This window comes from Oreochromis niloticus, linkage group LG23 (genome assembly GCF_001858045.2).
Source record: "Oreochromis niloticus isolate F11D_XX linkage group LG23, O_niloticus_UMD_NMBU, whole genome shotgun sequence".
Classification (NCBI taxonomy): Eukaryota; Metazoa; Chordata; class Actinopteri; order Cichliformes; family Cichlidae; genus Oreochromis; species Oreochromis niloticus.
This window is the reverse complement of record NC_031986.2, coordinates 29,153,751-29,181,003: the sequence shown is the minus strand read 5'-3', so window position 1 is coordinate 29,181,003 and position 27,253 is coordinate 29,153,751. Positions and strand designations below refer to the sequence as shown.

General features: G+C 41.4%; 2 protein-coding genes across 7 annotated transcripts in view; both read left to right on the top strand.

The window, feature by feature from the left end:
* Nucleotides 1-35: 35 nt before the first annotated feature.
* On the top strand, nt 36-10,309 carry LOC100703705 (tumor necrosis factor receptor superfamily member 14). 6 transcript variants are annotated; one of them, XM_019351600.2, is made up of 10 exons: nt 36-474; nt 3,212-3,359; nt 3,444-3,537; nt 3,641-3,766; nt 4,037-4,192; nt 5,189-5,276; nt 5,349-5,513; nt 5,706-5,745; nt 5,841-5,903; nt 6,027-6,372. In XM_019351600.2, the coding sequence occupies exons 2-8, from the start codon at nt 3,318-3,320 to the stop codon at nt 5,740-5,742; spliced, it is 708 nt and encodes a 235-aa protein (XP_019207145.1). In that variant the 5' UTR covers nt 36-474; nt 3,212-3,317; the 3' UTR covers nt 5,743-5,745; nt 5,841-5,903; nt 6,027-6,372. The 6 variants fall into 6 exon arrangements, with proteins under 6 accessions (XP_019207145.1, XP_019207144.1, XP_019207143.1 ...); XM_019351599.2 differs by having other exon boundaries at nt 469-604; XM_019351598.2 differs by lacking the exon at nt 36-474 and adding an exon at nt 491-604 and having other exon boundaries at nt 3,294-3,359.
* Nucleotides 10,310-21,339: 11,030 nt separating this feature from the next.
* The window catches only part of LOC102076762 (NLR family CARD domain-containing protein 3), a 36,534-nt gene continuing 30,620 nt past the window's right edge, over nt 21,340-27,253 (top strand). Inside the window, exons 1-2 of the mRNA XM_019352158.2 lie at nt 21,340-21,398; nt 21,483-21,584. Coding sequence (XP_019207703.1) covers nt 21,544-21,584 — 41 coding nt within the window. The 5' untranslated portion in view covers nt 21,340-21,398; nt 21,483-21,543. The remainder of the gene's footprint in view (nt 21,399-21,482; nt 21,585-27,253) is intronic.

Sequence of the window (27,253 nt, the reverse complement as noted above, 5' to 3'; positions counted from 1 at the left end):
TTTTAGAGTATTATGTTATCAAAGTATTTTTCTAGACAAAGTATTCCCAGCAGGTTATTTCAGTGTACAGTTTAAGGTAAATTGTCTTCCACATATTGCACATTACAATGTCACGAAACTAATATTAAATTAATCGAGTCTGCTGTTTTCCAGCTTTTACTCTTTATTGCGTCGACTGCAGATCAGTGACAAGTAGCGTACAGAACGGAGCTGGGCAAGTGGCTCCTCCTACTTTGCGCGCTCTCGTGGATGGGGAAACAATTTTTGCCGGGGGTAACTACTTTGGCACAACACCGGCCCACGAATCAACCAATCAGCATTCAGCAGTCGCTTCCAGTACAAGTACTCAGGCTTGTGGGTGAAGGCACGGGAGCGCATCTCGGTGGGGGAAACTGCCATATACCCCCTGTCGCACCCCCTTCCCCTCTGTCCTACCTGGACTGTGGAGGACGGGCAGATTCGTGGGACGTGGACGTGAGTTTGTCGCCTCGCGGTGACGTCATCCGTATAAAAAAGATTTCGTGTAATGGCGGAGAGGGTAAACTTCTCGTTTCCGGCTAAATGCTATTTTGAGTTGGCTTTCAGACAGAACGACACCGCTAAGGTAATCCGTGAGCGCCCGTCACTGACCGGGCATTAGTGATGGCGCTTATACAGCAGCACCATCAGCTTTATTGATCCGCTGCGAGTACGACAGATTTTCTGTTCCAGGAAGTAGACGTGCGGAAGTAGCTACGTGTCCGTGATTTTTGTTATTTAAAACACAAAATGGGAGCGTTCAAGTGTTCTTCCTACCTCCTTTTACTACCCTCCTTTCCTTGGCCTGGATTGAAACGTGATCGGGTTTAAGGACGGAGAGGTGACTGGAGAAGATACAGGAGAAAACGCTGTCCTATTATTCATAGCGACCTTTACGTACTCTAATGTTCCGTTCATAGCTGACATTCTCTCAATGTGAAGTCATCTGATAAGACTGCAGTACAGCCTGGACTTATGTACTGAATAATTTATTTTGTGATGAGCTGGTAAACAGCTGTATTGACATACTTATTCAGTTATTACGGACTGTAACATGCAGGTGCTGGACAAATATATCCACGTGACAGTGCTGACTGCTGTTATATGAATGTACCCACTGTGAAAAGCTTTATATTAAGATTAAGGAACTGAACTCCCAGTCCATTGTTCCTTCAGTGGGCTGGTTTCAGTCATTATGCAATGTACTGGTTATAAGATTGGGGAAACCTGCAGTCAGCTGAGACTGAAGAAGTTAGTTGGATGAGTGACGAAACGTTCCCCCACAAAACGCTACGTCCAGATGAACAGAATCAACCTTTGGAGGTTTCTACCTCCAGTTCATGCAAATACATGTCAGTATTTGACATATCACCTTTCATGTCCAAATTTATCTTTGGATACGAAATGCAAAATATGCAAAGTTCAAATGTTTGCTATAAATTCAAACCATAAAGAAGCCTCTGACTGGACTTGTGTGACATAAAGCGCATTCGGAATTTAAAATGGAATATGGGCTGATAACTTTAACTTCTTGACTCCTTTTCAAATAAATTATGGTCCAGTTCATTTTCATTTGAGCTTTTTCTTTAATTATGGTATTATAATAGTGATCACTGTACTTTATGAGCTACTTGAAATACAGCTATATCAGGAAGTATCCATGGCAGTATTGTTGGTAATTGCACCTTTTGGTGTTGGCCTGATCCAGATCAAGACTCACAGCTCTTTATTTATATTTTATTTTCTTCACAAGAAGGTTTAGGAAAATCTTGTTGTTAATGTCTTCTTGTTTCTTTCTGAGATCTTTGATGAATCAGTTAAATTCCCGTCTTCCCATCACCACCATGGGAAGCCTATCCTATGTCAATTCAATCTGGAAGAACAGATTTAACACTTATTTTCTTTTTTTTTATCCCACTGACCTCACTACAGGTTTTCAGTTTTCACCAGATCTTCAACCAATGGAATAATTTAGTCTCCTAATATCTCTTTCTGTCGCACAGATTTCTTACAGACATGCTCAATGTTTAACACTTTATTTTTCTGCTCTTATGTTTTAAGAGCTATTGGCAGTTATCTGTTTCTGAGAGTGTGGGCTAGTTGCACTTCTCCAAACTTGTTTTGTTTTTTTGCAGAAAACTGAAATTGCCACCCCCTCATTCTCCTTCCTGAATTTTAACACTTAAATCCCTCTCTAATTGTTTTTTGGGGAAGAATATGCTACCATCATCAACAACTTCATTTGCTTGCACATGTGTCTACTGTGCTCTGTCATTTTACCGGGCTAGCTCTTGTAAGTGCTTGTGTAAGTCCTAATGTAACTGTAATATACACTCCTGGCTAATTATAATTATATTCAACTGCTCAAAATTACAGGAACACTTTTTAATCAGAGTATAACATTAAGTCAAACTAAAGGGATTTATCTGCTCAGTTGAGTAACAGAGGGCTTTGTTACTCAGTTTCAGCTGCTTTGGTGTGCAGGAAATTAACAACAGGTGTACTTGAGGGGCCAACCTCAGCCTGTGGCATTATCAGAAGGTTTGTGGAGTGTCCCAGTACAGTCTGAAGAAGATGGAAGAGAGCTGGACAGGGTTATAGAAGGCCTTAATCCATCAGCAGGGCCAGTATCTGCACCTTTATCCAAGAAGGAACAGGAAGAGCCCTGTCAGAGTTACAAATTGGATCTGTTTTCTGTGCTCCTTTAATTATTTTGTGAACAGTGTGGCCTTATTGAGGCTGCTGTCTATCTCTGTGGTTATATAAATGAATATGAATCACTGAATTAAAATAGCTTTTAAATGCATTAAAATGTTAGAATAATAATTGTGGTTAATAATTGATGGTTTAATAGTTCACTTCATGTTACAAGTTTACCTGGTACAATCCAGCGGTTTCATGTTTAGTTGACCATTAGACTGCGTCTCTATCACGTAAGCTCATACTGTGACCATGGAGGCTGTGCTGACAGGTTAAATAATTTCCTCCCAACACAAATGTGGCTGCTAAAATCTTTCCCCTGCCTCCCCTGATGCTGTTTCACTCTCACCTGTGTGTGAAGTCTTGTGTAAACAGCATCAGCTTCATTATGTGTCAGTAATCCTGATCTAACTTCATTGGTTCATCATCCACTGGAACTCTTTAAGGCCTGCTGCTGGCTAATCTCTAACTTGTAATTTCTTTGTGTTTCAAGGTATTGTCCAGCTGTTCTTCTGGTTAGAACTCCATCATCTAAAATCTCAAAGACATGTTTCTTCTTCTTCTTTTGGACCAAGGAAACTTTCAGCGTGTCAGATCAGATGTCTTCAAGAAGGAAACCTGTGAATGCCGCAGCATTTCTGGTGTGCTCTTTGTTTTACTTAAGCTTATTGTTAGTTTGTAAGCAGTGGATGGTCAAAAACTTAAAACCTTTTGTTTTTCCTCAGATAATTCTGATGACAGTCTTCAGTGGTCTCGGCCTCTCGTGCCATCAAGGAGAGTATCAGATAGGAAATGAATGCTGTCCGAAGTGTCTTGCAGGTAAAAACCAACTGAATGATGAATGCATGTGTTTTCTATGCACACAAGTTGGATACACAGTGAAAAAAGGCTAGCTTTGATTTCTTGCTTTTCTTTTCATCAGGACGTCGAGTGAAAACTCACTGCACTGTGGATTCAAGCACATCCTGTCTGCCCTGCATGACTGGAACCTACACTGATAAACCTAATGGACTGGAACGATGTCATCACTGTACAAACTGTGACTCGGGTACATTTACGTTCACATCTTCATTCCCTGACACTGAATCAGATCTCAACACAGTTATGCATTGTTAATTTTACATCAAATCAAGACATTAAGGGATATCTTTGTCCATGAATCCAAATATTCATCAAGATGATGTACATCTTTCTTGATGTAACATCAGGAAAGATGTACATCAGTGTCTTTCAGTCAGATATCATGAACACGGAGCTGAAGATTTTTTTCACAGATACATGATGAAACATGTTGAGTATGTTCTTTTTCTGTTGGCAGGTTCTGGTCTCAGAATAAAGACACCGTGTACAGTAACATCAGATACACTCTGTGAACCACTGGAGGGATTCTACTGTGTCCAGCCTACAGGACACAGCTGTGAGAGAGCACAGGAACACAAACACTGTAAACCAGGACAGTACATCAGTCACAATGGTTGGTTTGTGTACATTTAAGTTTGCTAGTCTTGTCTATATAAAAAAAAAAAAAAAAAAAAAAAAAAGCTGGGTGGATGGTACAGGAAGGGCATCTGGCATAAAATCTTTGCCAAATCAATATTCTGACTCATCGAGAATGAGGTTTGGAGGTTGGAGCTGTTGGCCAACAGAGGAAGGTATGTTAGGAGGCAGTGAGAGAGAAGTAAAGGAAAGGGAGAGTAGGGACTGTGATGGTAAAGAAAGAGAGCTGCTTTTATGATGGAGAGAAGGAACGTAGATAATAGTGTGTGTACAAGAGAGCAGGTGGAAGGGAGGCAAGGCCAGGGTCACTGGAGGGGGATTCAAACTGCACCATGGTGTAGATAGAAAGGGGAATGGAGTAGGGGTAACATTAAAATAATAGTATGTAAACAGTGTTGTGGAGGTGGAGGGAGGCTCAGACAGGATCATGAGTCTGAACCTGAAACTCAAAGGAGGGATGTTGAATGTTGTCTCTGTGTACAGCCCACATGTCGGAGGTCAGTGAGAAGAGAGAGAGGTATTCTGGAGTAAGTTTGGTGATGTTTTAGAGGCTGGGGATTCGAGCGGACACATATACATGCAGGTGAAAAACGCTATGTCCACTGTTAAAGCATTTTATACGCAGTGAAGTTGTAGTTATGAGCCAGAAGTTTGGATTAAACAGACTTGATTACAGAAACCTGATTACAACAGGATGATTATGTTAGTTTAAATGAGTCAACTCCCCCGAGTCGCTACTGTCAGAATCCTCAAAGCACAGGCTGAAGAAGAGGAGTTGTAGCAATCCTTCACTGTAGCTTATCAATCGACCAGAAACCCAGACTTTTAATGTTGGAGGTTCAGTGAGAGTGCAGACAGATGGATACTGGCAGAGAGGTGGTGTTCAGCATTAGTGAGGGCAGATTAAGTTTAAGGTGTCAGAGTGTCAGTCCACACTGATTCACACATGTTGTTGTTGTCATGTTGTCATCAGGAACAGCATCCACAGACACTGAGTGCTCTGACTGCAGCAGTGGAACATTTTCAGATGGAACATTTCACTCCTGTCAGCCACACACACGGTAAGTGAAGCTTCAGAGACACATGTGCAACATCTGTACATGTCCCCTAACAGTGTCCCTCTGTCCTTCCAGATGTTACTCACTCAACCTTCAGCTGATAACAGCAGGAACATCTGCAGCTGATGCTCAGTGTGGAGAAGGCAGTGTTAATGTGGGAACAGCTGTTGGTGGAGCTGTAGCTGTTATAATTTTAATTATTGGAGGAGGATTATTATTTTGGTACTTAAAAAAGGAGAGGTGAGGATGATGAAATGTTTTTTTTTATTCACTGCAACATCATATTTTGTGACACCAATTTTATTTTACTGATTTTGTTTAATCACAGAGAAAAACACAGGATCCATGTTTGTGTCTCTTTGTCAGTTTTCACTGTATCAGATGATTATAACACTGCTTTATCTAAAAACTAATGCTGTCTTCTTTCTGTAGGAGGAAAAACAGGACAAGCAGCACGTTATCAGAATGAAAGGTAAGACAGGGACTTGCTGAGCGAGTGAGCTTCACTGATGTCTCTACAGATGTGTCAGAGCCTTTAGCTTTAATCTAATGTGCTTCTCTCCTCAGTGTGGACCATCATGAAGGAGAACAGCCAACAAATGGTCTTCTCCCCTAGAATAAGACTAAATGGTAAATGGACTGGTCCTTACATAGTGCTTTTCTACCTAAACACTGATTGCTTATACAATATGCCTCATTCACACAACCACTTTTTCTTCTAAACGTTTTCTATCTAACATTCATGCCCCACAGAGCAGCTTGGGGTTCAGTATCTTACCCACATACTCTTAGGCATGCACACTGCAGCAGGCGGGCATCAAACCACCAACCTTCCAATTAGTAGACCCCCTGAGCTACAGACATAAACATGTGCTGTTGTGATGTAGCTGGATGTTGTCAGAAATCAAACGTCTGGATCATCATATCACTGCACTCACACTGAAACCTGCGGTGCTCCTGCTGACACACTCTTGATCATGTGACTGTACAGACAGATTCGCACAGAGCTCAAAGCAGAAAGTGGAAATGAGACTGAAGATGGATTCATGGGATATTTACTGAATATGATTTTTTTTTAATTAAACAGAATCATTCCAGAGCGCTTTGACTGTATATATGTTTATATGTAAATGTGTATGTTTTTTTTAGGATATGTTTAAAAAATCAACTAACATTTTTCATGGTGCCTGTACTTTGACAAAATCTCAACTTTGATATTTACGGTGGCTGGGAAGTGCAAAGCGCAACAAATTAAAAAACCGCAACAAATTAAAAAACCGCAACAAATTAAAAATCCACAACAAATTAAAAATCCTTGACGGAAAGGGATTGTCTGAAATACCGGAAGTGACACAACGATTAGCCTAATAGGGCTTTTGGAGAGTGATGTCACGAGAGGGGGCGTGACCAGAAATTTTTGGTTGAGGCGCCATGTTTCTGGGCCGAACAAAACGCTAGCGAAAGAGGAGCAAAAGTACACGGATAACACCAGCTATGGTTCGTACGTGAGGTGTGTTCAGTTGTAAAGTTAGATCGCACGACCGGCAAGGGAAAAAGGTTGAAAATCGTTTATCTTTTCATTCTTTCCCCACTTGGAAGCAACATGAGGCAGCTCGTGTATCGGATGTTACCAAAAGAAGGCGTCTAGTCTGGATAGCAGCTGTGAGACGAGCTGCTATCCAGTTCTCTTCCATCTCCAAATATCTGTTGGTGTGCTCCAGACATTTTCATTCCGGTATGTTCATATCACTCTTTATCCGGTCTTTAAGTCTGACATCATTAGCCGTGTCTGGGCTCAAACTCCACTGCAGTTCCATAAATCACACGATCACTGTGGCATCACTGAGAGTTGAAAAACTATCTAAAGTCTTTCATCTGTAATAAAATTATCAGCGTTCTGCTCTATAGGTGTAACAATTGAGTTTATCATCCAGGCATCCATGAAAACCAAATTGGCAGGAAGTTAGCTCGCTAGATTCCATCTAAATACAATATAGCATGTCCTGACTGAGGGATTTTGGAAACAAATTCAAACGTACAGCTCTGCTATCACTTCCAACATAAATGAAGACAGAAAACTAAACAGCAGTGACGTTTGTAGGGTTACTGAAGTTTGGCTAGCTGGTGTATAACGATGTGCTACGTGACCGCTAGCGACACAGCTATGTGAGCATAATATAAACACTCTTAACTTTTTCCACTTGATAAAAGTTATCATGCGGATTCTCGTCGGTCAGGAACAAATGTAATCTCATGGCAGGATGCTGTAAACGGACCAAACTTCAGCCAGGAGAACAACTGAGATAATCCATCCACAAGGATGAATAGGATTAGTCATTCATATACTGCTGCATGGGCTGGGCTGTAGCTACATCGTAAGGTTTTAAAAACTGAGCTTTCAAATGATTAGTGGTGATAAAAGCCGAGGGAGGCCAACAGTGATCAATGACTGTTTTTAGGAGCTTTTTGAGATTAAATAGAAGACAATACAAAACATTAAACATGTTAACAACACAAAACCCATATTAAACGCAAACTACTTTATGCCCGGAAGCAGGATTTGTCACGCCATCACTTAAAGACCAGATAGCCTATTAGTTTTCTTTTCGATGCACTCTAAGGTCATAGTCAAAGGAGTTTGCAAAGAAAAGCGTCTGGACTTCTTTGAGTTGCTTGAAGATGTTTCACCTCTCATCCGAGAAGCTTCTTCAGTTCTAAGGTCAAATGGCCGAGAGTCCCAGATTTAAACCCAGTGGGAGTATCCCCCCAAGGAGGGACAAAGGACCCCCTGGTGATCCTCTAATCACATGCGCCAAGGTGTGAAAGCCGTCGCTTCCCTGAGCAAAGACCACAACATCACTATATTACCAGCGGATAAGGGAAGGTGCACCGTGGTCCTAAACACAACAGATTACCACACAAAGATCACTACTCTCCTCAGTGACAACAACACCTACGAAGCTTTAAAACGAGACCCCACAAGCAGCTACAAAAAGAAAGTTATAGCTTGCCTTCAAGACCTTGAAAAGGACAAAATCATTGACCGCCTCAAATATCACCGCCTTTATCCAGGGGATGCCATACCCTGCATTTATGGACTTCCTAAGATCCACAAGGAAGGGGTCCCACTCAGACCCATAGTCAGTAGCATAAACTCAGCCACTTATAACATTGCGAAACACCTTGCTACCATCCTGGCACCTCTCGTGGGGAACACACCACATCAAGAACTCCACCGACTTCACCGACAAGGTCCAGAAACTTACCCTGGATCCAGATGAAACCATGGTGTCCTTTGATGTAGTCTCTCTCTTCACTTGCATACCCACCACGCAAGCAGTGGAGACTGTCAGAAAACGACTACAAGAAGACAGCTCCTTGGAAGACAGGACCAACTTCACACCCGATCAGATCTGCACACTGTTAGACCTCTGCCTTACCACAACATACTTCAAATACAACGAAGGCTTCTACAGACAAAAACATGGCTGTGCCATGGGCTCCCCTGTGTCACCTATTGTAGCCAACCTTTACATGGAGGAAGTGGAAAGAAAGGCTCTTGGCTCTTTTAAAGGGAGAGTACCCAGCCACTGGTACAGATATGTAGACGACACCTGGGTCAAAATCAAGACACAAGAAGTGGAATCCTTCACTACGCACATTAATGCTGTGGATAAAAACATCAAGTTCACCAGGGAAGACACAAAGGATAACTGTTTGCCTTTCCTGGACTGCGCTGTGCACATTGAAGAGAATGGCAACCTCAACATTGAAGTTTACCGGAAGCCCACACACACGGACCAGTACCTCCTCTTTGACTCCCATCACCCTCTGGAACACAAACTTGGGGTAATTAGGACCCTACACCACCAGGCAGAACTTGTTCCCTCTAAGCCTGAAGGGAAAAAGAAGGAACACACACATGTAAAGGGAGCACTGAAAACATGTGGTTATCCTAACTGGGCGTTCATAAAGTCAGCAAAGAGGCACAGAAAAGAAGATCAGACACCAGCGAGGGAGGATAAGAAAGACAGACGCAACAACATTGTCATCCCCTATGTAGCCGGTGTATCAGAGAAACTCAGGAGAGTTTTCTCCAAGCACGACATCCCAGTGTACTTCAGACCCAGCAACACACTCAGACACAAACTGGTTCACCCGAAAGACAAAACTCCAAAACACAGACTGAACAACGTGGTATATGCTGTACAGTGCAGTGAGGAATGCCCAGACCTCTACATTGGAGAGACCAAACAGCCACTTCACAAGCGCATGGCACAACATAGAAGAGCCACCTCCACAGGACAAGACTCAGCAGTCCACCTGCATCTTAAGGATAAAGGTCACTCTTTCGAGGATGCCAATGTTCACATATTGGACAGAGAGGACAGATGGTTTGAAAGAGGAGTGAAAGAGGCCATCTATGTCCACTGTGAGCGACCATCTTTGAACAGAGGCGGTGGTTTACGACACCAACTGTCTGCCATCTATAATCCAGTTTTGAGTTCCCTCCCCAGACGCCTTAACGCCCACTCACATCCTGGGCCATCTGACCTCAGGAAATCACATGATAGGGTGGGGCCAGGTTTCACAATGAGCTCACCCGAAACCCTGGCTGATTAGGTCCCTCACCCGCTTTCACACCTTGGCGCATGTGATTAGAGGATCACCAGGGGGTCCTTTGTCCCTCCTTGGGGGGATACTCCCACTGGGTTTAAATCTGGGACTCTCGGCCATTTGACCTTAGAACTGAAGAAGCTTCTCGGATGAGAGGTGAAACGTCTTCAAGCAACTCAAAGAAGTCCAGACGCTTTTCTTTGCAAACTCCTTTGACTACGATGACCTGGATGACTGAGAACCTTCACAGACACTCTAAGGTCATAGCAAATTAGAAAAAAAAAACATCCTAATGAGTGATTTTGCAGAACTATGTTCTATTTATAGACTTGCTAATTATTTGGCATTATTGCAGGCAAACCAGCCAATGAAATGGATGAAACACCGTGACTGGGTTCCAGCGCTACACAAGGGACCTGCTTCAAACGTACGGCTCTGCTATCACTTCCAACATACCACCATGCCAATCAGATTACTTCTTCCATGTGAGGGTGAAGAGGTGACCCTTCTGGATAAGACAGTGAAGGTTTGCTGCCGTTTTGGTGAACAGTGTGGTAGTAAAACCAGGGAAAAATGAAACTTGCTCCTGTTAAATATTCTTAAGTCTTGTGCTGTATAAATAGCAGTAATTTTTCAGAAGATAAATTGAAGTAATTGATAGTAAATTAAGTAGTGTTAGTAGTGGGTGATATCGTGTAAATGCTGTCATGATTTTGTGTAAACATTTTGTCTTTTATAAACTATAAATGACATTGATTCTACATTGTAACTGATGTGATGTTCTATAAAGTGGTTTTAATAAAAAAAGAGGCAAAAATTTGTTTTTTTCTTTATTGAACTTTTGAACAGTACTCAGTCAGTACATATTCAGTAAATGCAAATTATTTACATGGCAGTGCACTTCAGGAATAAATCTAGACCCCTATATAAAACATTATGGGTCATTCCCACAACCCACAGCTTTACTGTGCTCCAGCAAAGTATCCAATAGCAGTGACAACTCCTCCACAGTAGCAGGTGAGATTTTTCTTTTTTGAGGACGGCTCCTTTTACCTTTCTATATGGATGGTCTGTTTATGTTTTGATCCAGAGCCATTTTTGGGCAGCTGAAGAGGAGAAGTCTATCTTATGGCCAACCTCTGGCTGTATCTTGGTCATATTACCAAGCAAAACCCAGTATGCAGGTTCATCTGTAACAGCCCTTGTGACACAGATCCGCACTGTTGCTTCTACTTTAAAAAGAAGAGCAGCGACATGGCTGCAGGTCTCCACGACTCCGGCCATACAGGTGCAGTGGGCAGCTTCAACCTTCCCTGTGATGCTCACAATGACCCATGGCTGCAATGCTGGTTCATTCAGTCTTTGAGAGTGCAGTACCTGAAACATACAAAGTTAATTTAAAGACAAGGACTCTAATGAGCCAAGGCCAACATAAATGTGTTTTACCTACTTTCAAATCCATTTATCATAAATGTAACAAAGTGTTTAGAAAGTTAGCACATACATGTAATTTTCCATTTTTTTATGTATCCATCTATAGAACGCTGCATGTTATATTCCAAATCTGCCTGTTCTCTTTCAGAAACCTGCCTTCAGAAAATGAAACTAAAGTATGTAATCCTTTCAAGATGGAGAAAGCATAAAGTTTGACTTTGGGTGACAATTATGGACACCTAATATGATAAGGAGATTCTGCAGGTCATTAATCAATGTATTAGAGTAAAAAATGTATTTTTTGTGACAGGACACAGACATGGAAGCAAGATATGTAATTAGGATTATTTCTAATAAATATGAATAAATAATTGCAATTTCTTTAACCACTGAGAATAACTAAATCCTTCAGGACAATGTCACATCAATGCACTGAACTCACTATGGCTACGTTCACACTGCAGGTCTTAATGCTCAATTCCGATTTTTTTAAATTTAAATCTGATTTTTTGTCTGCTTGTTCACACTACAAATAAAATGTGACAGCAAACGCGCTCCTTTGTGAACCCTCAAAGTGGCCCGCATACGCAAAAGCAGACGTCACACACAACACGCTCTGTTCAGACCCAGACCAAACAGTATTGTTTGACTGATGGCCCTTAATATAAAGACTTGTTTCAGACTTTGCTTTAAGTTATTTTGTTATTTACATATGGCCTAATAATTATCTTTATTGCCGTTTTAGAGAGGAGCGGTGCTTCAAAGGATAGTTGCAGATGTCTGTCAGAATCTGCAGATTATACAGTATAAATAAAATGTTCACGTTGTCTTCCAGACAGTTTCACTAACATCTACACGGGATGGACACGAAGCGCTCATGTGTTCTCAATGTCTTCTCCGACGCTTCTCCAGCGCTGATAATAGGCACATGTTTTGTGTCAGTGACATAAAAGACGGATTTAATGCGACATGACCATTCAAACAGCAGTTGCTTTCTAAAACATCAGATATGTATCGGATTTAGTACCACATACGAAAGTGACCCAAATCGGATTTGAAAATATCGGATTTGTGCTGTTTTTACACTGTCATACCATGATTGGATACGGGTCGCATACGGTCAAAAAAGTCCGATTTGATGCGCTTTCGCGTGCAGTGTGAACGTAGCCAGAGCCTCCACATGTTATCACTGTAATTTGTCCCTCATGAATGAATTTATGATTGCACTAATTTGAATGTTCGGGGGAAAATCAAACGCATTTTACTCACAGTACCCTACAAACGTCACTGCTGTTTAGTTTTCCGTCTACATTTATGTTGGAAGTGATAGCAGAGCTGTACGTTTGAATTTGTTTCCAAAATCCCTCAGTTAGGACATGCTATATTGTATTTAGATGGAATCTACCGAGCTAACTTCCTGCCAATTTGGTTTTCATGGATGCCTGGATGATAAACTCAATTGTTACACATGGTAGAGCAGAACGCTGATAATTTTATTACAGATGAAAGACTTTAGATAGTTTTTCAACTCTCAGTGATGCCACAGTGATCGTGTGATTTATGGAACTGCAGCGGAGTTTGAGCCCAGACACGGCTAGTGATGTCAGACTTAAAGACCGGATAAAGAGTGATATGAACATATCTATAACTTACCGGAATGAAAATGTCTGGAGCACACCAACAGATATTTGGAGATGGAAGAGAACTGGATAGCAGCTCGTCTCACAGCTGCTATCCAGACTAGACGCCTTCTTTTGGTAACATCCGATACATGAGCTGCCTCATGTTGCTTCCAAGTGGGGAAAGAATGAAAAGATAAACGATTTTCAACCTTATTCCCTTACCGGTCGTGCGATCTAACTTTACAACCGACCGCACAGCAAGTAAGAACCATAGCTGGTGTTATTGTCACACAGTGGAAATTTGTGTTTTCATGTTTTATCAATATGTGTATCGGTACATTGTGTTGATTTTATTTGCATGATTCTATTGTGATATTTATATTGCATGTTTGTTTATTGATATTTATATTTCATGGTTTTGTCCTCATATTTTGTGTATTTTGGTGTTGTTGCACAATATTCTTCTAATCCACTGTGGACTAATCAGAAAATTGTAGGCACCTGTGAGGTGTGGGCGTACCCCGAGGTGGCCTATCAGCCTCCAGGCTGACCTGTTAAAGGGGATAGGAAAGGTGAGAGGAAAAAAGAACGCGTGTAAGCCCGCTCAGGTGTTGGAGGAACTGCTGCCTGACTGTGGGGTGCCATGAGTCGTTCTGCAATCCAGTCCCAACGCCAGGAACAGCAACAGCAGCAGTGGGTGGCGATGGCCGCAATTCACAGCAGGGCAGGGGTGCCCCTCTGCCTGCATCTGACGGTGCTGCGAGGGAGGCCGTGTTCAGGTGTGGAGTGGGGCGGGACTGTGCAGCGACGCACTGTCAGGAGGAGACAGGTCTGCGACAGGAGCCCCCTCCTTGTTCTTCTGGCTGGCGTGGTTTCCATCCCAGAAGAGAAATTCCTCTCCGCTTTTAGCTAAACAACATTTGCCCGCGTGTGGCTGGACTGTGGGAATATAGGACTATGGGGGGAGGTTTTTAGCATATGAAAAAAACATTCATTTAGTTTGGTTTTTTTTTTAGTGTATAGTTATTTCTGCCGGCAGGGTTTTTAGCGGGTTGTGAACACTCTTTTTATTGTATTCGGGGGATTTTAACTTGTATTTGTGATTCTGGCTGTGTTTTTTAAGGAAAATAAATGGTGTGTGTTCAAAGCCAGCTTAGTTTCTGTGCCCTCCGCGCTGACCCACTCACTCCCCTTCCTCTTGTATGTAAACGGACTTGGAGGTGAAGATTTAGGTCCACCAGTCTTAGTGGCTACATTATGCATGTACTTTCGCTCCTCTTTCGCTAGCGCTTTATTCGGCCCAGAAACATGGCGCCTCAACCAAAAATCCTGGCCACGCCCCCTCTCGTGACATCACTCTCCAAAAGCCCTATTAGGCTAATCGTTGTGTCACTTCCGGTATTTCAGACAATCCCTTTCCGTCAAGGATTTTTAATTTGTTGCAGATTTTAATTTGTTGCGCTTTGCACTTCCCAGCCACCGTAGATATTTGTATGTATGCAGCAGCTAAATGCACATTAGAAATGGTACAACAGCTAACACATACCGTGTTTTTCGGACCAAAAGGCGCACCGGATTATAAGGCGCATTAAACACCTTATAATTTTTGATATGTAACTTTGCACTGTCCGCTTTCTGCTGTAACAAAACAAATTTCCCACGTATGGGACTAATAAAGGTTATCTTATATTAATGACTAACCTCGTATTGTGGATGGATTATTGCAGTTTTTCTCCTGACTGAAGTTCGGTCCGTTTACAGCATCTTTCCACGCGATTGCATTTGTCAAAAACCATCGGGTCCATGGTTAATTTGAGAAAATTAAAGGATTTTAAGTGTGCCTTATAGTGTGGAAAATACGGTATATGTGAATTTTTACAGAAGAACACTGAAAGTTTCACATGAATTGTGGGTAACATGCAATAATGTTTGCGTTAACATAAGATCTAAACAGACTGAACAGCTCACTGAGGACATTTATAATCTGACCTCACATAAACACACGTTCATCAATGAACTATTGTCAAAGTTTATCATCTGCAGTCTCTAATGTGAGTCCGCTCTGCTCCACCTCAGTCTGCAGCTCCGCCTCCTCGGCTCTGAACCCATCTGATTGGCTGCTCTGCTCTCAGTTCTCTCTGTATTTACTCTCATTGGTTCTCCACACTCTGGACTCTGTTCAGCTCTTGAATTGTGTAGTTTTTATGAGTGATACACTTCCTGTTGTCAGGCCTGTGATGTGTACTAATGTCTGCTGGTGGACAGGAACAATTTTTTGTAGTGGCACAAATCATTTGTGTGCTATCTTATTGTATGTGAACATCACCTCTGTCTGCGCTGTGTTGTTCACAAGGTTTGTTCTGGGCTTTTAAGTGGAGGGCTGGAGCTAGTGAGTGATGGAAGCTGAGACCTGTGTATGCACATGCTCAGTGTCACAGGATGTTGGCTGGCTGTGAAAGCTGAATGCTCTCTGGTTAGAAGTGATGTCACACATTAGGATAACTGTGCTAGCTCTCTGTCAGAGTACCAGGTCCTCAGTTTGACCATATGACTCTCAGTACACAGCATGATGTGACTCTGTAAACAGGAAGCAGTGGAGCAGGACTGAGGTAAACCTCTGAGGGATCAAACTGAGACTGAGCTCCAGATGTTTCCACATGTTTCTGCTCTGCTGTGTGTTTGATGATTATTTCAGGTATAGATTATGGAATATGCCCCGTCTGATGTGAGCCTGCTTCTCTGACAGCACCTCAACTCTCTGTGCTTTTCATCTGCCCCCTGCTGGCTCTTATCATTACAGTCCTTGACACACTTACTGCCACTTTATAAGGTACAGCTTGCTAACACAGGCTCAGACCTGCTTTGCCTTAAATCTTCATGGCTCAGATTTGCCGATGCTGGAAACATCCCTCAGAGTCATGTGATCAGTGATGTCTGCTTCAGCACTGAGAGATAGAAAAGTGCATCCACATAAACGGGACATATAATTATAATAATCAAATCATGATTTTCAGGTTTTGCTAATACAGCTGTGTGTTTGTGATGACGGTAAATAAATGTCCAACTTACACCTCCTGTTTTACTGCATTAAAGTGATAAGATGACTTCAGCACTTTGACATGGATGGTAGTGAAAGCAGGAAATGACAAATGTAGCACAGCAGCAGCGTTTAACACATCTGAGCTGGAAACAGAAACTCTGGTTTGAACATCATTCATAGAACAGCTTCTAGCTTCTTTTGCTCTGCTATGGACTCTGTATGGACAGATTTGCATTTAAAGATGCAGAGACTGAAATGGTTAGGGTCAGGAGGTCTAAGGTCAGAGCTCCGGTTGGTCTGAGAGTGGCCTCACGTTCGAGAAGGATGAAGGAGTCTGCCCTGAGCCAGTGTTTGAGATGAATACATCAGCATTGCTATCAGCGTGCCTAGCAGTTTGTGTTTTGACCTCCAGAGGGCAACAAATCAGCACAGACAGAGAGCTTAATTCAAACTTCGCTGCTATCAGCAATAATTCTTCAAATATAATCATCAGTGTTTGAGCAGTTATGATATCAGGGACAATCTAGGCATGTGTGACAATACTGAAAATGTCACATGACACACCTTAAAAATCATGTGATCCACTTTCAGTCTGCACTTTCATTTATGACTTCAACATGTTGAAATAAGCTTTGAAGAAACATCAGTTCAATGCTAAAATATTCTAATGCTGCCAGAAGAAGAACAACAAAGTGATGACAGATGTTTATGTTTCAAACAGGAAAATCAGCAGAAATAAATCCCAACCTGCAAGAGATTTGGGAGTTTCCAATAGAGCACACAGTGTTTCGATGCTCCTGATTGTGAACGTGCCCTTCTGTGAAGGTGCCTCTCTGCGTGTTTCCTTCCTGCTTAAAGTTTTTTTTATTCAAAATATTTGTGAGTATTTGTGAATATAGTTTACAAAGAAAAAAAAGACGGAGAACACAAACTGTTTACAATGAATACAAAACAGAACTTCTCATGTTGGAACATTGTTTTCCTCTCTTATTATTTACCAAACAAGCAATGAGGAAAAAAGAAACAGAAAAAAAACAAAAAGAGAGAAAAAACAAAAACAACCCCCCCCCCAACAAAATAACAAAAGCCACAACCCGGAGGGATTATGATATTAACTAGCCCTTTCCATAAGAACCACACAGAAGTTAGCTACAACATCACTGAGCTTCACGTTCCCATTAACACAGACAGACATCAGACCACTATGGAGAAGCAAATCCGTTAGTCAGCTGGAACATCCTTAAGTTGAAGTTTAGAGAAGTTTTGCAAAAGGAGACTGCAAATTTTATCAAATGTGTCCTTTTGGTTCTGGATGGAGCAGTGGATCTTTTCCAGCCTGAGACACAACATGAGATCAGTAAGCCACTGAACATGGGAGGGCGGGGCAGCAGCCTTCCACCTTATCAAAATGGCACGCCTAGCCAGAAGGGCTTCCTGCTTAAAGTTTACTTTCACTTCCTGAACTTCGTGTTTCTGACATCTCCATGTTAAGGTTCATGTGAAGGTAATGGAAGCAATCCTTAATGTTTTCCTGGCTAACATCTGCAGATTGTTAAACTTCTTCTTCCTTTTTGTGATTGTGTGCACTGGATTAAATATTTCTTTCCACTGTGCCTCTATCTATAGCCTGTATACAAAAGATTGCTGCAGACACCAGGTTCATAGTTTAGTTTATATGTAAGTATTAGGTTGAGTGTTTTGTCTTCAGTTTCTGCAAGTTTCTGCTGTTGTTTAGACACATTTATTGTTTCTGGTTTTGAAGGAAAAAATACTTCACAGAGAGTCAGTTTAAATATTTTGAATGATGATCTGATAAAAAATAACAGTGAAGACTTTTCAGTTCTCAGCACAGGGTGGAGTTTGTAGTTTAGCATGCATTTTAGATTGAGTTAGCAGCTCTGTAGGCTGACAGTTTTATTTCTGGACTCATGTAAAAATTCTTGCTGATGGTTTCTGTTGTCTAAAAGCTGATACTGCTCACGGATAAATAAAATGTTTAGAGATACAGGGGCACATTCACCCCTCCTCCTGGGGGAGCCCCTGGATCTGGGAAAGTACAAGAATGCAAAGAGAAGAAAATAAGTCTTTTCTGGAGCTCAGAAGGAATCTACTTCAGTTTTTTTTCCACTCGAGCAAAAGTTCCAGTAAAGTCAATATTTGAAAGATCAGAAATGAAAATATCTAAACTGCCATGTGTTAAATGGACAGAATTAAGACCTCTGAACTAAGCAGGAAGAAGAGAACGGCCTGAAGTTTATCTGGTCTATAATTCACCTCATCCCGGTCTGTGTGACATAAACGCACATAACAACAGCTTAGCAACAACACTTACTGTATTTATCACCTGTCTGAGCCTGTATGTGGGACAAACACTAAACCGCTAACAGAAACATAGCTGTGATGATGAGACATGCTAGAGTTTGATGAAACCACTTCCTCTTCTAACACACTCAGCCGTGCAGAGACAGCTTTGCTCTCAGGTTTTGGGTCTGCAGGTTTAGATATGATTCAGACTTCCTGTCCAACATGTTTAGACCTGAATAAAAGAAGTTACTTTCTACAACACACAATAAAGAAAAAGCTCCTATGAAACTGATTATTGAAAAATGTTCCTTCAATTTAAACTTGGATGCTTAGTCAATAAAATTGGGGCATTATTATAATATTTTGATCATATCCCATACGCCCCACCATGGGTTTATAATGAGCAGCCTGGAAAATCCCTTCCCTTCGACTTTTAGGCATCAACCTGGTAGATTCCGGTTTTTAGCAGCACAATGCAATATTTGTGTATGTTCACATATAGACACGTAACCTCCACCCACTCTGCCTCCACCAATGCCTCTGGCCAAATCAGGGTTTGGTGGACAACACTCTGCATACAACCTGAGTTCACACAGCCTTATGCATACCCCCTTAGCACCTTAGCGGTATGTTGTACATCCCTCTCAAAGCAAGGGCCAGCAACATGGAACACTTGTCCCATGTCCATTAGCTGGCAGTCACGATGGATGTGTCTTGGTCACCAGTCCCTCGACAAGTCCTGCCCCTGCACTCCCGTTGAGTGGGGAGCAGCATCTAAAGCCACCCAGACCTGCGGAGAAAGAAGAGGGAAACAACAGTGGTCTGTGGCAGCTGGCCGAACTACAGCCTTGACGTGGAGCCATCTCCTCATGGCAAGGACTGGCCGGCTCTCCACTGTCAGCGGTGGGTTTCACCATGATTGCCTGACAGTGGCAAAGCACTAACATGCTGCTGCAGGGAGGCTAAGGGATGCTACCTGGGCATCTCCTGTCAGCAGCAGCAGCCACAGCACTCACTCCTTTTCAGGCCAATGGCATGCCTCTGATGCTTCCTGAAAAACCTCAAGGAAGTCCTGGTCATCATCTGCCTCATCCGTTTTGTGGAGTATCACTGCTGGGCCATGGTGAGAGGCAGCGGCCAGGGTTCTAGGGCTTTCACCTGGACCTTTGCTTTGTCATGCAGCCAGTGAAGTTGATGCTCTGCCACCTGCTTTTGATGCATATTGGCCAGTCCTTCCAGTATTTCCACTGGCTTTGTCAGTCATAGGTCCTTCCAGTACCCGATGCACATGGTGTTGCAAGATGCAGAATGTTTATTTGCATGGTTTCCTTGCACTTTTTGTCTGCACAGCTTTCCACCTGCCTTATGCTGCTAAGCACACTACACAAACTGCCCTCCTCTGGCCCAGGCAGCTGAAATAGGAAAGGCATGGTCGGTGGATAACTGCTGTGTCAGCCAGCCTTCCCTGAACCCACTTCTCCACCTCTCCCCTGTATGGGCTCAAGTTATGTTCATAAATATTTTGCACTTGTAAATCAAATGCGTAGTTGTGAACTGAGTTTTGTAACCTTTTAAACCAAAATGTCTGAAAATTTTATGTTTGTGTCTATAGATGAGAATTTGTGTGTCTGTAAAAAAAGATTTGTGTTCATAAAAAATATTTACACAAGTTATAAAAAATTTTTAATGTCTGGTTACAGATACAAAGCAAAAAACTATGTGTAAAACTCTGCACTCAAGTTCCCTGGCTGTGTGTGAGTTTCAACTTACAAGTACCAATTTTGACCCAATTTTTCTTCCTTTCAGCTGATTGGTCGATGTCATGTCAATCATAAATTTAACAATCCAATTAGAGAACAGATGTTTTTAGTTAGTAAAACTAACAGGGAGAAGAGGGGCGGGGCGGTGGGGGATTCTCTGGCTGGCTGGAGCGGCATCTAATAACCAGCTCGCAAAATAACACAAAATAAAAACAAACCAACAAACAAAAATCATTCTAACATATCTGACCTGCTTTTATTCAATACACATGTAATATTTTTTATTAAGAGAGTTGAAGTTTGTGTTTCAGTCATTCAGTCATGTAGTGACTGTAAGTACTTAGCTGCATGAAAGTTATTAAACATGAGGAAACAGATCATATAAATCTCTGGATGTTTAAAAGACAGCTTATAATGGTCATTAAGACTAAATGTAGGTGTGTGTTCTTTAGACTTAAAAACAAGTTTAATATAATAGTCAGCACCTCTGGAGTTTACCTGCCTACACGGTGTTCACCTGTTTAACATCTGGCTGCTCATCAACATTGTCTCAAACACTGAAACAAAGAACACATTTATTTCTGAGGTGGCTGTTGTCGAGTCATCATTTTATTTCTCAATTACTAAAATAACTCATTTATCGCGGACACTTTAAAATTAAACTTACACAACACTGATGATGTTTGTGTATTCTCTGTAACACCTGGCACTGATTATTTAAAAATTATTTAAATTTTCACAATAACCACTGAATGTCTCAGACTATCACCATTTAATGTGAGTGTGTTTCCTGAATCATGATTGTGTTTGACGTCCAGTTATATTTGAGCAGATCGGTGTCAGAAACAAATTATTCAGGTACACACGTGCTAATATGATCAACCAGTTTTACTCAATTCAGTTTTATTTATGTAGCGTCAGATCACAAAAACAGGTCCCTCAATGTGATTTATACATATATGTATATATATATATATATCTATATATATATATATATATATATACATATATATATATATACCTGTATATGTATATATGTATATATATATGTAGATATATATATATATATTAAAGACCCTACAAAAATACAAGCGAAACAAAGAAAATCCAACAATCATTTCACAACAGTGGATGTTAGTCCAACACATCAGACATGACCTCAGCAGCTCTCAGCTGATGTGCACATGAATGATTTGTGTTTCCTCTGCAGGTGAAGGTAGAAAGTGTGTGTGAGCTAATGTGGATGTAAATTCAGCAGCATGGATCAGTGTGAGGACCGAGAGGAGGGAGTCCCTCCCTCTAAAACCACTCTGTGTGGGGAGCATGAGAGCCAGACCAAAGCTCAGAGGTGAGATGATCATCTCTAACTGTCCATGACTCTTCTTCATGTCACAGCTCAGCACTCACATCACTGCTCCATCATTATTCACAGGAACCAACCTGGACCTGAACCCAGCTGTGTGTCCTTAAAGAGTGACCAGTCTAAAGCTTACATGATTGGTTTTAAAGTCCAGCCTCTGTCTGCTGCAGAGAGGTGAGCTGTTAGTAACATGAACTCTTTGATTTAACTGCTTGATGTTGTTGGATATAAACTGCAGTGCAAACACATCATTCCCTCAATCCCATTTAAACTGTCTCTTAAAAACAACCCATTGGTTTTTAAACAACTGAAAATCCACTAATGTAGGGGAGAGCAGTGTGTCATGGCTTTTAAGATGAATCATCATCAATTTGCAAATTCTTATCACATTTTAATGACCACTAAATCACTGCTATTTGTGCTTTCCACAAAAGTTAACAGAACAAAATTTACCTTTACAGTTTTCATGTATTCTGAAACTGTTTTTTTTTTAACCTGGAATGTAAATGTAGGCCTACTTGTCTCTAAAGGCCTTTTACTTAACTTTGGTTGTTTAAATGTACTCTGGGCAATATGTAACACGACAGAAACAAAACATCAATCCTGTCACACTAGTATGAACCTAATACCAATTCCAGGGCTGGTATCAATATTATTTATATTTGGATTGATCCACCCACTTCTATCATGCTCATGTTTTCTTCCATCAGTCATGTTGTGCTTTATGTTGTGGGAAGTTAGAGGAGGTAACACTAACTTTGCTGCACAGATTTCACTTTTGCTCGTAAAACTCAGAGTGTCAAAAATGACTCAAACACTGGTTATTATTTTTAACTTCTAAAAACTAAAGTCACTCTCCACTATTCTCCACTTTTCTGAAAATCCATCACATAAAAATCAAAATGTAATCTGCTAAAATGTAGAAAAGAAAGTTTCTTCTCTGACTTTGTGCCTGTTGGAGATCAGTTCATCTTCTGCTCACTGAACTGCTGACAGAAAGAGTAGTTTGTAGTTTTTCCAAGTAAATGTAAGCTTCAAGCATCCATCTGTCCACACACCATGTGCTGTTTGATTTGCTGAGTTAAGTTAGCTGGTGGGTGCTGCAGAGACCACCATCATTCTGTTATTTTGTGTGCTGTTCCTGGTTTGGCCCTTGTTGTGATGATGAAGTCCACTTCAGATAAACAGGTCAAAGTTTGCCAGACTTTTAATGTGGGCAGGAAACTGAGAAAGTTCTAGAGTAAGATGGCCGACGTGTCAAACAGCTGTCAAAGGCACCATGTGGTAGTCATGATGACCTCTGTAAAGCTGCTTTGTGTATGTGAACTTTAGACAAAAGTCATGTTCACTTGTTGACCCTTGTAACTCTGAGTGAGGCTAGCCAATACCTAATGTACCTCATGCTCACTGTTGTTGGTGTGAGTCTGTAACTGTGCAGCTCGGCAGCCTGCAGCCTGTTATGGGCTACTTGAAGGTTTCAGTTGTACTGATTGTGTTTTGGTTTTGTGCCAGTTTTGAATTCTAGTTGGTGTTGTTTGCTGTAGTTGTTTTGAGGCCTACTGACCTATTGATAGCATCTCTTGTTAGCACGCTGCATTGTCTTGGTTTTTGGCTGGTGTGTTTTTATGCCACTTGATTAAGGAGTCTTTGTTTTAAGTTGTTGTCCTGGTGATTGATTTGGACAGGTTTGTGAAAGATGCTGATACCAGTATGGTGTTGGGTTTCAGACGAATTTAAGAAAAGAAGAACTGTGTATTAAAGTCATGTCTGATTGAACAGGAAATACTGACTGAAGAGTCTGACTTTTCCTGTTGATAAAGTGACTCAAACACTGAAGTAGGGCTGCCACGATTAGTCGACTAGTCACGATTACGTTGACTATTAAAATCGTCGACGGCTAATTTAATAGTCGACGCGTCGTTTGAAGCTTAGTAAGATCCCAAAAGACGCAGGAATAAGTAGTAGTATTTAAGAGTGTAATAACGGACTGAAACAGTAGATGGCAGCACTGCATGTACAAGGATGCCAGCTGCCATTAAACCCCGAAGAAGAAGAAGCTGTGTCCCAGAATTCATAGCACGGCCCAGTATAGTTGTCAACAATGGCGGCACCTAGTTAGATTTTTTATGTTACTCTTATTACTCTTTCTGGGTCACAAAATAAACATTTAACATATTTTCAGGCGAGAATGTAGCTGTGTAAACTTCAAATATCAGTTTATCAAGACACCACATATTTTCAAAAGCGCTTTTCGGAGACGTTTGTTACCCACCAGCTCGATAGCGATGAGAACACCGGACGCCCAGCAAATCGTTTTCAAACCCACCGCCGTCTTTCACTACTCAGGTTAAACATGATATATAAGTCACTTAGATAACTTAAAAATGTTATTGTTTGGCTTTTTTTTTAGTATTTTATTTGTTCCTGAGTAAATCGGTTTGGCTGAGATTAAAGTTATAGTTTTTACACAGCTGAATAAATGTCAAGCAGACAACTGATTATCAGAAGTGTGAGATGCTCGAGAATATACTCCGGTGTCCTGTTATATTTTAGATAGCAAGGAGCAGATGTTCTGAGTTTAATAAACTCCACCGAAACAATCTGCAAATGTCATTAAAATTTAATAAACTATCATCTTGTCTTCATTTTTAGTTAGCACATACCTTAAACACTTAAAGCTGTAAGCTAATGATAGTTATATAAGAGCAGATGCATGCTGGTGCAATAAGCTGTACGTTTTACGTCCAATAGATGCATGATCTGATTAGTCGACTAATCGCAAAAATAATCGGCGACTAGTCAACTATCAAAATAATCGTTTGTGGCAGCCCTACACTGAAGGACAAAAAAGAGGAACTGAAGAAAGTAAATGGAGCAGTGAAGGCAGTGTGGTGAGAAATCATATGCAAATAGTGTTGTCTCTCTGCACAATAAAGTAACACAACTAGTTTATTGAACCACCTGAACATACATCCCAATCTGCAAGATAATTCATGCATAATGTGGATCCATCCAGCAAACAAAGGCACTGAACTCACCAACAGTCTCACACTATCTGGCTAAAGATGTTTTTCCACAGAAAGTAACAGGTGGTTCATGATAATTGGCCAATTCTCTGGACAAAAGACATGTCATCCCCTCTAGCATTTTTTTTTCCAAATCGGCAAAACCTGCACTGTGCACATCTCAGGGGAAAAAGAGAGGATCTCACAGCTGTCCAGTACTGTGGTTCACGTTTTATTCACATCCGTCATGCAGGTACAAGGAATCAAGTGAAAAACTTTAGTGTGTCACCTATCTTCACAAAAACTTGACTTCTACAATTTCACAGTTAGCTTAATCAGACATGTTTTAATAATAATAATAATAATAATAATAATAATAATACATAAAAAACATGAAACAGGCATAAAAAACATGAAATATATACAGTAATGAGAGTAGCAGATAGAAAGTTTAAGATCAGGGATAGGTTATAAGGAGTAGGCAATTTTAAATAGGTGGGTTTTGAGGTTGGACTTAAAAAAATGGGATGAAGTGATATTTCTTAGGTCTGTTGTTAAGGAATTCCAAAGTCGGGGGGCAGAGCGGCTAAAAGCCCTGCCCCCTATAGAAACAAGACAAGAGGAAGGAACAGAAAGAGAAAGGGAGGAGGATGATCTGAGGCACCAGGATGGGATGGCGATCTGAACCAAGTCAGAAAGTAATGGTGGGGAGAGAGAATGAATAGCCTTAAACGTATGGGGTAGTATTTTAGAATTAATGCGAGATTTGACCGGGACCCAGTGAAGCTGCTTCAGAATAGGGGTGATGGGGTGGGTAGAGGGAGTCCTAGTAACAATACGGGCAGCAGAGTTCTGGACACGTTGAGGCTTATTGATGGATTTTTGTGTAAGGCCAAGTAAGAGTGAGTTACAGTAGTCGATCCGAGAGGTAACGAGGCTATGGACGAGGATAGCAGTAGCATGTGGAGTGAGGAAGGGGCCGAGGCGATTGATGCTATAGAGGTGGAAATATGCTGAGCGAGTGACATTATTGATGGTATTGAAAACCATAAATTAAGTTCAGCTAAGCAGAGGGTAAGGGAGGGTGGAGGGAGAGTAGAGTCGGGTTTGGCGGACAGGTAAAGCTGGGTGTCGCTGGCATAACAGTGAAACTCAATATTATATTTACGGAAAATATGCCCAAGTGGGAGGAGGTAAATAATAAAAAGGAGGGGTCCAAGGACAGATCCCTGGGGCACCGGCAGCCCAGTAGACAGAGGAAAAGGCTGAGAGGTGAAGGATTTTAATCGAATGAACTGAGTGCGGTCAGACAGGTATTATTTGAACCAAGCTAGCGTGGTATGAGAAAAGCCATTAGAAGCTAATCTGCTGAGAAGGATGGAGTGAGAGATGGTGTCAAAGGCTGCACTCAGATCGAGGAGAATAAGGATGGAGAGGAGACCAGAGTCAGCTGCCATAAGAAGGTCATTCGTTATTTTTATAAGAGCAGTTTCGGTGCTATGAGAGGGACCGAAACCAGACTGGAACTGTTCATAAAGGTTATTGTTGGTTAGGTGTAGACGAACTTGTGAAGCAACTATATTTTCAAGAATATTTGAGAGAAATGGTAGATTGGAGATAGGACGAAAGTTATTAAGGTTGTTGGGATCTAGACCTGTTTTTTTTTTTTCAGAATTGGGGTGATAGCGGCAACTTTGAAAGAATTCAATTCAATTCAATTTTATTTATATAGCACCAAATCACAACAACAGTCGCCTCAAGGCGCTTTATATTGCACAGTAGATCGCACGATAATAGAAACAGAGAGGGGCGGCCATCTACTGCGACCGGTAGAGGTGAGAGAAGGAAAACAGGATAAAGACATGCTGTGGAAGAGAGACAGAGATTAATAACAGATATGATCCAATGCAGAGAGGTCTATTAACACATAGTGAGTGAGAAAGGTGACTGGAAAGGAAAAACTCAGTGCATCATGGGAATCCCCGGCAGCCTACGTCTATTGCAGCATAACTAAGGGAGTATTCAGGGTCACCTGGTCCAGCCCTAACTATATGCTTTAGCAAAAAGGAAAGTTTTAAGCCTAATCTTGAAAGTAGAGATAGTGTCTGTCTCCCAAATCCAAACTGGAAGCTGGTTCCACAGAAGAGGGGCCTGAAAACTGAAGGCTCTGCCTCCCATTCTACTTTTAAATACTCTAGGAACAACAAGCAGGCCTGCAGTGTGAGAGCGAAGTGCTCTAATAGGGTGATATGGTACTAAAAGGTCATTACGATAAGATGGGGCCTGATTATTTAAAACCTGACCTTGTATGTGAGGAGCAGGATTTTGAATTCAATTCTGGATTGAACAGGGAGCCAATGAAGGGAAGCCAATACAGGAGAAATATGCTCTCTCTTTCTAGTCCTTGTCAGTACTCTTGCTGCAGCATTTTGGAATAAATGAAGGCTTTTCAAGCCTTCAGTTAATCCAAGCAGGAACAGTTCCAGAGGTAAGTGAAGAATGGATAATAGCAGATATGAGGGGAAGAAGAGAGAGTAGACAGGCCTTGACTAAGACTGTAGGAAGGGGGTCAAGCAGACAGGTAGAAGGCTTTGATTTGAAGATGATATCAGAGATATCAGTGACAGAGGGAAGTTTGAAGGCAGAAAGGCAATGTAATGGGGTGGGGTTGGGAAGGGGGAGCTACATGTAACATCAGGGGCCAGGTCTTAGTGTATCTTATGATTTTTTTCAGTGGAGAATAGCATTAGAGAGTCACAGAGGTTAGACGAGTAGAGATGAGCAGGTAGAAAGTCAGGTGGCCTGAGAAAAGAGTTGAAAAGTGAGAAAAGTGTCTTA